Source organism: Podarcis liolepis (genome assembly GCF_965112155.1).
Source record: "Podarcis liolepis genome assembly, chromosome: 3".
Taxonomy (NCBI): domain Eukaryota; kingdom Metazoa; phylum Chordata; class Lepidosauria; order Squamata; family Lacertidae; genus Podarcis; species Podarcis liolepis.
The window spans coordinates 84903332-84915932 of NC_139557.1; the positions used below are offsets into that span (position 1 = coordinate 84903332).

Consider the following 12601-nt stretch of genomic DNA (forward strand, 5'->3'; position numbering starts at 1 on the left):
TTGTTTTACTTCCTGCTAAAACCTTGGTCTGCTTTTTTCCCTTTTCTGTGGAAGTTGCTGGAAAGGAATTTTCCTCATAGGCAAAAATACTATCCAGTAAAGCAGAATAAGGGGAAATTTTATGTGTTGAAAGAAATATTGGCAGGTTTGGGGCTTCTGTATAGAAATTGCAGCCTGTTTTGTTGTTACTGTACACAATAGGATGGAAACAATGCTAGCAACAGCACCTGATTTTAGGCAGTATTACTAACATAACAAACAGGCTAAGCAAGAGCTTCATCCCACAGATGGTGGAGTCAGTGCTATTAGGATAAAGGAACTAGTCATATAATTGGCAAAACATGTGGCACTTTGCTATTTCAAATGCAAGTGGCAGGAGTTCTTGCGTTATCTTTATCCAGAGACCTATTGGCATAGTGTGGGAGTAGAGAAACCTTCAAAAATTCACTATCTCTGCAAGCAAGCAGCAGCATACAATCCTCCCCTTTATACTCAAAACTGCTGTGGTCAGGCCGATAGTTCTCTGCACGCACTGCGGAATGTCAGATAAGCATGTGCTACCAACTTGTAAACACTCATCTGCATGGAAAACTAACAGAAAAGCCTCCTCATATTGCCTGCCATCTCAAGGCTGGCACAAGTTGCTGTTCAGCCGCACAGCACAATTTTATTCTTTTCAATAAAACATCTTTATTTTGTACATTATATATCTATATATAGAGAGAGATGAAAACACCTCTCTGATTTTTAAAGAATCCACAAACAGTGAATATGAAAAGCATGGCACCGAGAACACTCACACAACAGAAGGCAAGGAAAAGACAACCAGAAAGAGCACCTTTGAATGTTTGTCTACAATGGGGTTAACTCTGCCAGAACTGTAAATTGCAGGGAAAGCACCTATTCCTCCCACAGGACAAGTATGTAGTGGCAATGGGTTACAGCAAACCCTCTAGAGGAGTGCATTAGGCAGCCAATTTTCTTCGTCTTTTCTAAAACAAGCGATCCAAAAATGCCTCTTGTAGAACCAATCCAAGTGATTAAAGGGCAATTGAGAGAGAAACCAATTTAATCAGCTAATAACCATGATGCTTTGGGCCATGTTTACTACTACTTTATAGTTAACTGTCCATTGTGCTATTAAAAGGATGATTAGCAGAAAGATAAATGATTGTGGGTTATATTTAAAAAGCATCAACTTGGAAGCTGGCTGTATGGTTGCGCAGCTACAAGTTAAATCTCAAAGAGTACTTGCATTAAATAAACAGCTGTTGGATTGAGGTGAACTAACAAGGGTGTGCGTTTTATAGTGAATAAAAATGGATCGTTGTTTTCACTGGCAATGTTGGCTGTAGCAGCTGAACACTCAGTGCAGCAGTGGCTAAGATGGGGATAGGCAAAAACGAGAAATGTATTGCTGACTTTTAAAATATAATTTCCTACCAATATGTTAAAAATAGCCCACAATGTTTGACTGTCTCGCTCTATTGCAAACTCCAGGCATTCACTATAGCTTTAAGTTTTAGGTATCGTATGGTTTTCTGTGGTGCATACCAGCAATATAGACACACTGCTGCAGTAGGCAGCATTGATAATTGTAGTAAAAGTAATTGTAGCAACACTTCAAATCTTCCTGGGATAACCAAGCAGCGCTTACTGCTTTGGCTTTGAGAAAGTAAGGCATGTTTCCCAAGGAACGAGTTGGATTGGGGTGCTATTGAACTCCTAACGAAAGCCAGTCAAGATGGTGAACAACAACGGCTCAGAAAACCAGCAAAGTACTGAGAAGTGTCAAAGCTAAAGGGGGAGGGCAGTTATGTTCTAGGAAGCCACATTAGATATAGGGTAGCTGCTCAACTCTGCCCAGGAATAAGTTCTCTTAAGATGTTTGTGATTGTACCTGCTGCATGAGATGGGGACAGTGGTTTCCATCAGGTCAGGGTTATTTCAGGGAAATGTCCCTCTTCTCCCACACCCCCAACCCCACATTTTCTCTAGAAGCAAAAACAAAAAACCCACAATGAAATTAGCTGTTAAAAATCAGCACGCAACGGTAGTAGGGAGGGGGAGACCCAATAAGCCATTAGATTAAAATGAAACCAACAAACAGTTTAAAATGAATCAGAAATATCCTGAGCTGTACTGTGGGCAATGCAAACTTTTCAGCTGAATCTTCTTCATCTGTCACAGGCAGCCTGTAAAAATCAGGCAGCAGGACAATGGAGACTGAGTGCTGTGGGCAATGGATGTCCACTATTGCTGCCTCAGGAAGCAGAATCCCCGAGCTGCAGTCCAACACACTAATGGCTTTGCCCTCTACCCGGCAGTAACTTCCCAACAAAAGTCAACAGAACCAGGAGTTGCCGGTCCAGGCAAAGATGCAGCCGCTTTCATCTATTCCGGGGAAGGGACATGAAAGCAGCAGGTGATGAACAAACAACATGCTTAACTCGCTCCAGGAGGGGCACTCAATCCAAGCGGCAGTTCTAGCTTCCGCAGGAGCAGAAGGGGTTTGTCCATGTAAATTGACTGGCCAGCAGCAGCTCTGGACAGTGGGGAGAGACTTTCTTCCCTTCCCCTATTGCTAACATCAGGAAACCCCACTGATTTTGTGAGTCAGAAAGTGACCAGGTCAGAACTTAAGCCCTGATCCAGTCCATTCTCTTCGATGGTGATGGCTTGGATATAAGTGACATGTCCAATACCTTTGGTAACTCCTTCACGGAACAGCAATTTGGCTCCTATCTTCAAATATTCAGGATGTTTAATGAATCTGAAACATACCACAGCCTTTTCTCCTGTACGCAGCTTATCCTGAAAGAGGAAAATAATATGAGTTACAAGGTCAGTCGCCTAGCTACTGGGCTTAGGGATTCTAGGAAATGAGGGGGATGTTTAAGGCCACTGAGCAATTCAGTCCCAATATGCTTTGTGTGTTTATGAAACTCCTAGTGGATTTAACAATGCAGGTTCTCTTCTTAAATAGTGGAGGCATTGCAGAAGGGAGTCCTAATGTCATGGTTACAATAACTGATGCAGGATGAAGACGTGAAAGCAATGGAATGATTCCTTGAATAGACTAGAAAAGCACCCCGCTTCTCAAAGACCTACCTTCCCGTGGATCTTCTCCACAATTGCTGTTTGTCGTACATTGCCAACATGCACCGTTACTTGAAATCCCTTCCGGAAAGTTGTGGCATGGAAGAGCAGAACAATTTCAGCTTCAAACACTGAGCAAATGGTGGGATTCATCTCTGGGCTGACCATCACCATACCCTAAGTGACAGCAAGACAGCTGAACCAATACTCTTAACAATGGCGCTCCTCTTTTCCCCAATACATGCACACTAAGTGGACTGCTACTGTCCTTCATGAAGTGCCCAGTTTTCCATTTGCAGGAAGCTGGCCTCTCCACAGAAAGCCAAAAAATGGAAGGGTAGGATAAGAAGTGTGTACATGATGAAGACAGACTAACAGTGGGTGAGGATGTGTGGGGAGTGTTTAATTGCCTCCTTCTGCTCAATGGCTTTGACTCCATTTTCTTCATTGTTTTTTGTGGAAGCAAACCACCCAAAGTCATGGATTCAACTATTCCCAACCCCTGATCCCGAATCAAAATGACTTAAGTGAGTATATTGCCTGCAGCATTTTAGGGTGTCTTCTCAAGCAGGAGTTCCAGAGGAACCACAGTCCCTCACAATATCATCCCTTCACAACACATGGTTCCCAAGAGGGTAGGGGGAAGCTTTTTAAAACCACAGCTCCCAGAAATAGGAGACGGACTCACTTTGCGCAGCAGCGAGCGGTCAAAGTGCCCAAGAGCCAGCGTGGCAGCTTGCCCAGCCCGAAGCACACGGCACGCCGAACGATTTCGCTGCATACTGCACACTTTCAGCTGGAGGAACTTGCCATCATCGGTTGGACCAACCACCAAGTTATCTCCCTCTCTACATATCCCGCTGGCAAGGGCACAAAAATCAGGAGTGTGTATTTAGCTCTCATAGAAAGGGAAAGCTTTTGCTTTCTACCTTCTTAAAACATACCCTGGGGCAGTTTCTTTACAATCTTTCCCATCTCAACTACCCTCTGTATCCCACAGGGAATGAATCCCTTTGTATGTATTCTCATTTCTCTTTCACAGTCACTTCTGTCCTTGAAGTGAAATTGTATCCCCTTGATTATTGAGACAAGGTGTTCGGCTTCCACCTGCACAGTATTCCCAAGCCTACAATGAGGAAGGAAATGCTAAACTACACTGCCAGTCCTCCCCTGGGGGACAGAAGCTCTTCTGCATCCCCTCCCTATCAAGACTGACCCCAAGGCACCATGCAAATAGCAACACCCACCTTGACAGAGTTCCTCCAACAACAGTGCCCACCTCTGGTACTGTATAGATTTCATCCACCTGCAGCAAGACAAAATCAGGAGCTTGAGACCTGCTATATGGCTAGGCCTGCCACCCCCACCCCCCTTCCTCATGAGTGTCGATACAGTTCTGTCCACAGGACCTCAGAACCCATTCCTGAGCACTTTCTTCCTTACACTATTTCTCACGTCTCAAGCATCCCAGAGTATCAGCCCTCAGTGAATACTCATTCTGCAGGCATTTCCCATGTTTGTCTACAAATGAAATAACCTAGAGAATCAACTAAATGATACCAGGGACCTAAATCAAATCCCTTTCTTTGTATAAAAGCCAACCATAAAAAGAGCCAGCCACAATCTCACTGGGCGACCATCCTTCCATCTCCAAGATGTCCTTGCCCTCGACACATGAAGGTACTTACTGTTTGAGACTCCCAATAACATCAAGAGAGCCTTGTGTACCTGGAACTCAGTGAGTTGCTGCATAAGCTCTTCCTGTTCTTTGCTGTTTGTCAGAGGAGGAAGGATGTTGAGGAAAACTTTCAGGTGATCCAGGTTATCTCCAGAAACACTGGACAAGGTGAAGATAGGAGTGATGCTGCCAACGCACATGAAAGAAATAAGATGGTGAGCTGTAATTCTGTGTACGATTGCCATTGAACACAATGGGAACTTGACTTTTACAAGTAAATAGGCACAGGGAACAAGTCCCTATGATTGGCTCCCAGAGAAGTTTGAGAGGAGACATCTAGGATTACACAAACTTGCTGCTGTGCCCATAAATAGGTCTGATCTTAGCTCTGTACTGCAGTCCCAGTCCCACTAGCCTTTATAATTTTACCTATTTAAATACTGCCTAGTAACAGGAATCCTTGGGAAGGCTTACATTAACAATTCACATTTAAATAAAATACAACAAAAACATAAAAAGTCCATTCAAAACAGAGAACCTGGCTTGTTTCTCCTTCTCATGGAAATGTACTACAGGCTGCAACAGTTCAGGATGCAATCATATCGGAGGCATAAGTTATCTAGTCCCATAATGCACCACTAGAACTACTAACGCCTGTACCACCTAGTTAAGCCAGTGGGGTAAGGACTTCATCCATGCAGGTTTTTAAAAAGTAGAACATGAGAGTGATCCCATTAGTCACACTGCAATATTCCACAGACCTGGAGGTACTCGCACCTTTCTCCTTAAATCCATTCTTCCTCTAGCGAGTTCGTTGCAATTGCACCACCCATGTCACCAAGTGATCTTCCCTCCCATGCTGAGAAGGGCAAGTGATTCTTACTTGGGAGACTGTGCAAATTGCTGTGCCGCAGTGACGGCATCGTCGTCCGATGTTACTAGCAAGGGAAGCTTGTTACAGCCAGGCTGCTTCAGGATCCTCTCCAGCTGCTTCACTGTCCGCTCCACAGTGGCTTTCGAGCACAAGTCTACTTTGCTAATGACAATGAAGAAGGGGACCTTGAGGGCCATAGCCAAGCCGAGATGTTCTCGTGTTGTGCCTGCTGCAAGAGATAGGATGGCAGGGAGGAAACAAGTTGAGAAGACGGGACCCCAGAGCAGTTTACATTCTGCTTGAAATGGGCATATGTATTACTGTGCTACAAGGAGTGAGGTGTTGATTTTTATTGACTGCACATCATCTCTGAACGAGATGTGTCATGCCTAGGTCTCAAAATATGATTAAATCATAACACACAACATGCCGCTTACCAATTCCCGTATTAGCGCTCACCACCAGCATTGCAAAATCGGGGCAGTAACTTGTGAGCCCAAAGATAGTGGTTTTAAGGTACTTGTGATGGCCAGCCAAGTCAATGAAAGTGATCATCTTAGAGGAGCTCTCGCAGATCTCTTCAGCTGTCCGCGAATCACTGTAGTTGACCACCTAGACAGAAGACACTGCTGTTGAGAATTCAAAAGCCAAGGCAAGAAGCCATATTTTGAATGAAAGGAGCAAGACAGCAACGCAGCAGCACAAACATACCTCTCCTTTGCTGTTAAAGCCAAGAATTTCAAAGCTGATGCTGGACGTCCTCCCAGATTGGATCTCGTGCAAGTGTCGAAAGAGGTTGAGACGAGCTCTACCTCGCCCGTTATCCAGCTCTCCTTGAGTCAAGACACCCAACAGAGTTGACTTGCCTGAATCCACATTCCCAAGCACAGCCACTCGCAGATCTAGGAACTTAAGGGGAAAATGAAGAGCTGTACAAGCATATTTTGAAACAGAACTAACCTATAGAAGAGTTTTTGAAGTGCAAGGTGTGATTCAGACCTTGACTGCCTTGCAGAGTAAAACACTAAGGGATTCAAAATCACTAGGACAATTTGTATAATTGCCTGTGATGTTCGGCAGCTCTCCAAAGCACTAGCCAATGGAGCATCCTTTGAAATACCTTCATGGGACACGAAGGTCCAGCTGCAACTTTCTAAACAACAAACTGCTTGTATCAGAGGGCATTTGAATTGAGTGGGTTACCTGCTGATTATCTGGGACCTTTCGGACAAGGACCTCTGTTATTTTCCTGGGAATATCACTGTCATAATCCACTTCTCTTTCCCGTAGCACTGTGATGTCAGCTCCTACTCTGCACATTATAAAACAGAAAGCCATTGGGTGTTAATACATCAACTGCAACAACTTCCTCAATAGATGATGGAACAGGACTATCTTGCTGTGTCTTTCAGAAAGGCCTCATGTGGACACAGCCTGCAAATTCAGGGAAAATGTTGTCTGCTTCCCCATTTGGCAAGCCCTCATCGATCTCTGACCATTAAGTAATAGCTTGCTTGCCAATTTTGTGGGGGTGAGGACATTCACATGTGACATTTCAGCATAGATATTAGCCCAGTTTTCCAAATTTAATAACTAAGGATTCTGGGGAAATGTACGCCACCACATATCACAAACCATTTACTAGCCAGACCACGCAGCTGCTCATTTGAAATCACTAGACATGACAACACAGACATATAAAGTTCTCACCATAGAGGAGTAAAGTGGGTTAAAACAATGTGCGCAAATATAGCAAACTATGTAGTTCTCATTAAATAAATCTAATAGAGAGGAATACTGACTGTATTAGCACTGATTAGTGAGAAACCAGCCAGATTTGGCTTCTTTTCAGACAGAATCAGGCACCTGCTGTGCAAGGAAACTACATAGGATTTTTTTTTTAAGGAACACTCTCTTCTTACAAGTGTGACTTGCCAGTAGGTGCACTTAAGGGATTATGGTAATGTGAGAAAAAACCCTTAGGGCAAAGGACTTGGTGCACGGAATGCATTTTCCTAGGCTGGAAATATTCTGTGGGATAGCAAAACCAGAATGCCAGCTCATTTGTGGAAATAATGAAGCATAATTTGCTTGCTCTGGCCCAGAAGTAGGACAGATGCACATACTTCTCAGCCATCCGCCGCAGTGTTTTGAGAGAGGCACGCATCTCCTCTTCTGACAGTCCTACCAGCAGTCCGTTGTCCTCTACACCAATCTGGTACACTGCCTCACCACGGCCTTCTTGTAGTCGCCACTTCATCTGCGTTACTAGGTGTTCAAAGCGGTACTGGGAAGGATTAACTAGTTTCAGCTGCCCAAAGAAAGGAGTGATTACAGTCAACAAGCAAGGAGATCTGATATGGGCAAGCAATTTGCGCTTTTTTAAAGAAAAAAAGTAGAGTTCTTCACTAGAGTTTGACCATTTTTATACAAGTCATGAATTGGGTTGAACAGTTTATCATTTGTTCTGAGTGACTCTGTTGAGTTCAGATGCAGCAGTTAAACTCCAGGCAGCTCAATAAAAGAAAAAAAAAACAATTCACTGGGTAACTAATCTGAAAAAATATCCAAGAGCAAAAATATCTTGATTAATTATTACAGGTTGTCTACTACTTAATATTAGTTTTTGAAGAGAGGTCCCCAGATTCAGTAAAATTAAATACGAAATATCCAATACAACCACAAACATTTCATTTGCTTTGTGTTTTCCAAAAAGTATTGTTTTGTTTGCAGCAATATACTCTAATTGCTAGGTACTAGTATGACTCGTAACATAATTTGACATATGGCTCTTAAGAACTTGGTATCAAGAGCCCATCCCACAAGTAACTCACCTTGTATTCTATGTTCCCATCTTCTGCCTAATTAAAAGAAGAAAACATCACAGGTTAGTGAATTCTGCACTGCTCATCATTTTACATACAACTCTTGACATCTCATTTGTAAGCTCAGGGAAGCTAGCACATAGCAGTGCCTGATTTAGAAAGAATTAATTATATCAAGAGTTGCTAAATGCTATAGTTCTGGGCTCCATATCTATAAAAAGGACCAAACTAATGACATGGCTCTTATAGTGCACTTTTAGAACTATGCCTGCCTGGGTCATCACTGTTCTGCAAACAAAACAATAAGCAGATTTACGAATGCCACAAGAGCTGACTGTGAGTTTTAGTAGCTATATTTCCAGCTGCTGTAATAGCTCAGATCATGGAGAAGGCTTCAGAAATCATTCTCTTAAGAAAAAGTAAATCTCAGGTCAGTATTTCAAACAGACCCAGTCTCCTACTCTGTCTGCATGAACCACTTAGAATCCTTCACTGGGCCTCTGTCTCCAAGATACCTCCTGAAATCTGTGTGCTGGCTGCCAGTTTTTGAATCTGTGGATAGACATCAATTTTTGAAGTGCAGTAAGAACTCACAAATTCAGCTTCTACAACTAACTGGAACAACTTATGTTGACCAACAATATCAAAAATTCTGAATCTGTAAAACAAGTTCAACTGACTACCATCTAGCTCTATAGTAAGCCAGGAAACTGTAATAGACATGAGGAGAAAAACACCTTGCTTCATTAATCAATAACCAAGCCATACACCTGCAAGCACTGTCTGTGTCTTAAAGATATCTTCCTCCTCCTTTCACCATCCCAAGATATTCTCCTGCACTACCTCATACTGCTCTGGCAAATAGCATAGTTCTCTAACAAATGTGCCTTATGCTGGTCTCTTCCTTCAAGCACACAGAGCTTGGAATGACTAATGTGACTGGCAGCTGAGGGAGAAGAAACTACGGTAGTAACCAGCTTGTAGTACAAAAAACATCCCAATGCCATGGCAGATCCACAGGAAGATCGCCACTTCTGACATTCCCTAAGTACTCAGAAAATACTTCTCCAGAAGACACCCCCATATGAGCTAAGTGTTAATAACTAGTACTAAAAATTACTCAAGTGGGGTGGGGGAGACCAGACTATCTCTAAAAAGTAGATATGTGACATTGAATTGTACCCTGCTAATCTTAGTTCAGAGATAGTGGTGTGAGTGCAGAAGGAAAGTGTAATAAACAAGACTAACAGCAGCATGAAATCTGATCCACTCAAATTTCATTTCTTCCTGAAATAATCTTGTTTTTCTGGAAGTAAATATCACATTCCCTCTATGAGCACATTCAGAGTTCTTTCCATGCAGCCTGCTGCTATTTTCTAGCTAAAAATGTTGGTGGCAAGGGAAACACATAGTAAACAACATCATGGAATAAACCGCCTACATACTGGAAATGAGAAAGGTATAATGCTGAGTTTTTCTCCTAATATGCCCACTCAATCTTCTAGCTTTTATTTTATTCATGTAGCATCATCCCCACCAGTTTAAGTTTAGAGTGCCTAGGAAATCACTGCCTTAGAAACACAACATATCAATGTATTTTAGGAAGCAAGAAGTTGTTTAACTTTTATCTACTGAAGCTTCTGTAGAAGTGATGCAGAAAAAGTGACAAGCTTAGGCATGCCCCAAAATAGTCCACTCAAGTCAACTGAGGGCAGAGAGGAAGTACAGTACCACTAAAGTCTCAGGGGGGATGAAATGACTAATTCTGCTCTCTGGAGGAAAGGAAGGCTCACCTTCCTAAAACAAAGGACCAATTTTTTATTATTAATAATATTGTTGCACATCTTATATGGTTTGCTTCACATTGATTCAGACTGCTATCAATGATTGATGAGACAGAAACAGAACAGTTAGAGATCAGCCTTCACTAGTATGAAAGAACTGAAGGGGCATATGTGTGTATGCATACATGAGTTTTGAATGAAAATGAGCCAGGATAACAGAATGAGTTTGAGACTGTAATACAGCTTTATTAAGCCTTGAGTCTCTAGACCAGGCATCCCCAACCTGCGGCCCTCCAGATGCTTTGGCCTACAACTCCCATGATCCCTAGCTAACAGAACCAGTGGTCAGGGATGGTGGGAATTGTAGTCCAAAACATTTGGAGGGCCAAAGGTTGGGGATGCCTGCTCTAGACTATCTGCATCAAGGTCCAGCCCACGTTCAAGCTAATCTGTCACTGCCAGGTGACACACAGTAGGGGCTAGTTCTCACAGAAGTAGTAAACCTATGTCTAGGTTGTAGTTTCAGGTAGGGGCTCACTTAACAGTGCTTCTCTATATCACAACCCAAAAAAAGACCACCTACACATAGAAATCTAGATGTTAGTGAAAACACTAGGTTAAAAAGAAATCCCTGGCATCATGTTTTCTATGTACAGGCAACTGTTAAGAGACAGCAGTAGGATCGAAGAACATGCAATTATGTGAGCCCCTAACTACAGACTGAAGCATGCCATTGAAATTCAAAAAAAAACCTATATTATACTCAGTCAGACCATTGTTCCATCTAACTGAATACTGAACACTCTGTCTGGCAGTAGTTCTGATGGGCTTTGGTCCAAGGTTTTTCATATAACAAATTACCTGACCTGTTTAATTGGAGAATTAAATTGGGCAGAAGATCTCAATGAGAGCTAGACAGAACTTTCCATAGGGACAACCAGGGCTTTTTTTCAGTCAGAACTCACCAGAACTTAGTTCCGGCACCTCTCAGGTGGGCGCCAAGAACAAGGGAGGCATTTGTGGTGAGTTCCAGCACGTCTTTTTCTAGAAAAATAGCACCAGGAACAACATACTACAGAGTTTCCCATCCACAATCCAAATAGATATGGACTAAATATATTTGCCCATTGATGTCATTTGGAACTACTAATAAACTTCAGCCTAAGAGAGTCCTAGTCCTTCCAAATTGGACTGGCTGCCTTCGTTTCAAGTTAACAGCTGTATGAACCAATAAAAGCGCAACTTTAGTGACTCGGAATCGCCACAAGTGGAAGAGAGGAAAAGAAACACTGCTAGAAGTTGACAAAAATGGTATCTATTTCCCTTTTGACACTCAGGAAGTCTACAGTTTCGGAGCTCAAGTCATTCACTGTCAGAGAGAGGTCAAGAGAAACTTCAAAGTGTGGCTGTCATCTATTAGGCAAAAGGAGTGGGGGGGGGAGAAGGAAAGAGAGAGAGAGAGAGAGAGAGAGAGAGAGAGAGAGAGAAAGAAAGAAAGAAAGAAAGAAAGAAAGAGAGAGAGAGAGAGAGACTCTACTATAAAACCACACATTTCAGTCCAAGTATACTGCAACCGAAGTGAAATGTGCGTACATTGCGGAGCACAACAACCGAGCAACGAGTGTGAAGCCGATGGCAGTACCAGCTGTCCAAAATATCGAATGGCCCTATTCGGTAGGGCTATGCAGTCTTGGTAGGTTGGTCTTCTACCCCTTTCCCCTAAAACACAGCCCAGCCTTGTACGTTTCTAGACGGAGGCTCAGCATCTCCCTCTCTCCTCACACATCCCGATTTGCCACAGGGGGCTTGCCACCTCCTCCCCCAAAGTCAGGGGGACCACAAAGGCAGAAGCGGGAGGGAAACCCCGAGAGAAGCCCATCGGATGCAACACGAGAGGAGGATCCTGCAAAGACAGCCGACCACCTGCGCCCTGCCTCACTCACCTCCGGGGGCAGGTAGGGCGGGTTGTTGGCCTTGCCTCCCCGGTGTCTCCCGTTCTTCTTCCTCCCCCTGGAAGACCCTCCGCCGCTACCGGAGCCACTGCCCGCGCGGCCTCGCAGGGCACCGCCGTTCCCGCCCCCCACAGGCCGGCAGCAGCCCCCAAATAGCTCCGACACCCCCGAGTCCATCCTGGGCCGGCCTGACACCCGGCCCCGCTCCAGCCCTTCCCCCGGCCACGGATGCTGCTGCCGCCTCCCAGCCCCGGACTTGGCTTATGACGGCTCTCTAAACTCCGGCTCCTGACGTGAGAAAGAACCGCAAGGCACCACGGGAAACAGGGCGGTAGAGCCGCTGGACTACAACTCCCAGAGCCCTCTTCGCCGCGCGGGCCGCGTTCGGA

At 44.0% G+C, this 12601-nt stretch overlaps 1 protein-coding gene across 1 annotated transcript; it reads right to left on the minus strand.

Annotated features, from left to right (window-relative positions):
* Window positions 1-665: 665 nt before the first annotated feature.
* GTPBP2 (GTP binding protein 2) lies at window positions 666-12532 on the minus strand. Its single transcript, XM_083497104.1, has 12 exons — window positions 12204-12532; window positions 8486-8512; window positions 7778-7962; window positions 6855-6963; window positions 6363-6560; window positions 6089-6263; window positions 5661-5880; window positions 4828-4963; window positions 4347-4405; window positions 3788-3959; window positions 3112-3276; window positions 666-2814 (listed from the first exon to the last, which is right to left on the minus strand). Exons 1-12 carry the CDS (start codon window positions 12387-12389, stop codon window positions 2617-2619), a joined length of 1830 nt encoding a protein of 609 aa, XP_083353230.1. The 5' UTR covers window positions 12390-12532; the 3' UTR covers window positions 666-2616.
* Between the last annotated feature and the right edge of the window lie 69 nt (window positions 12533-12601).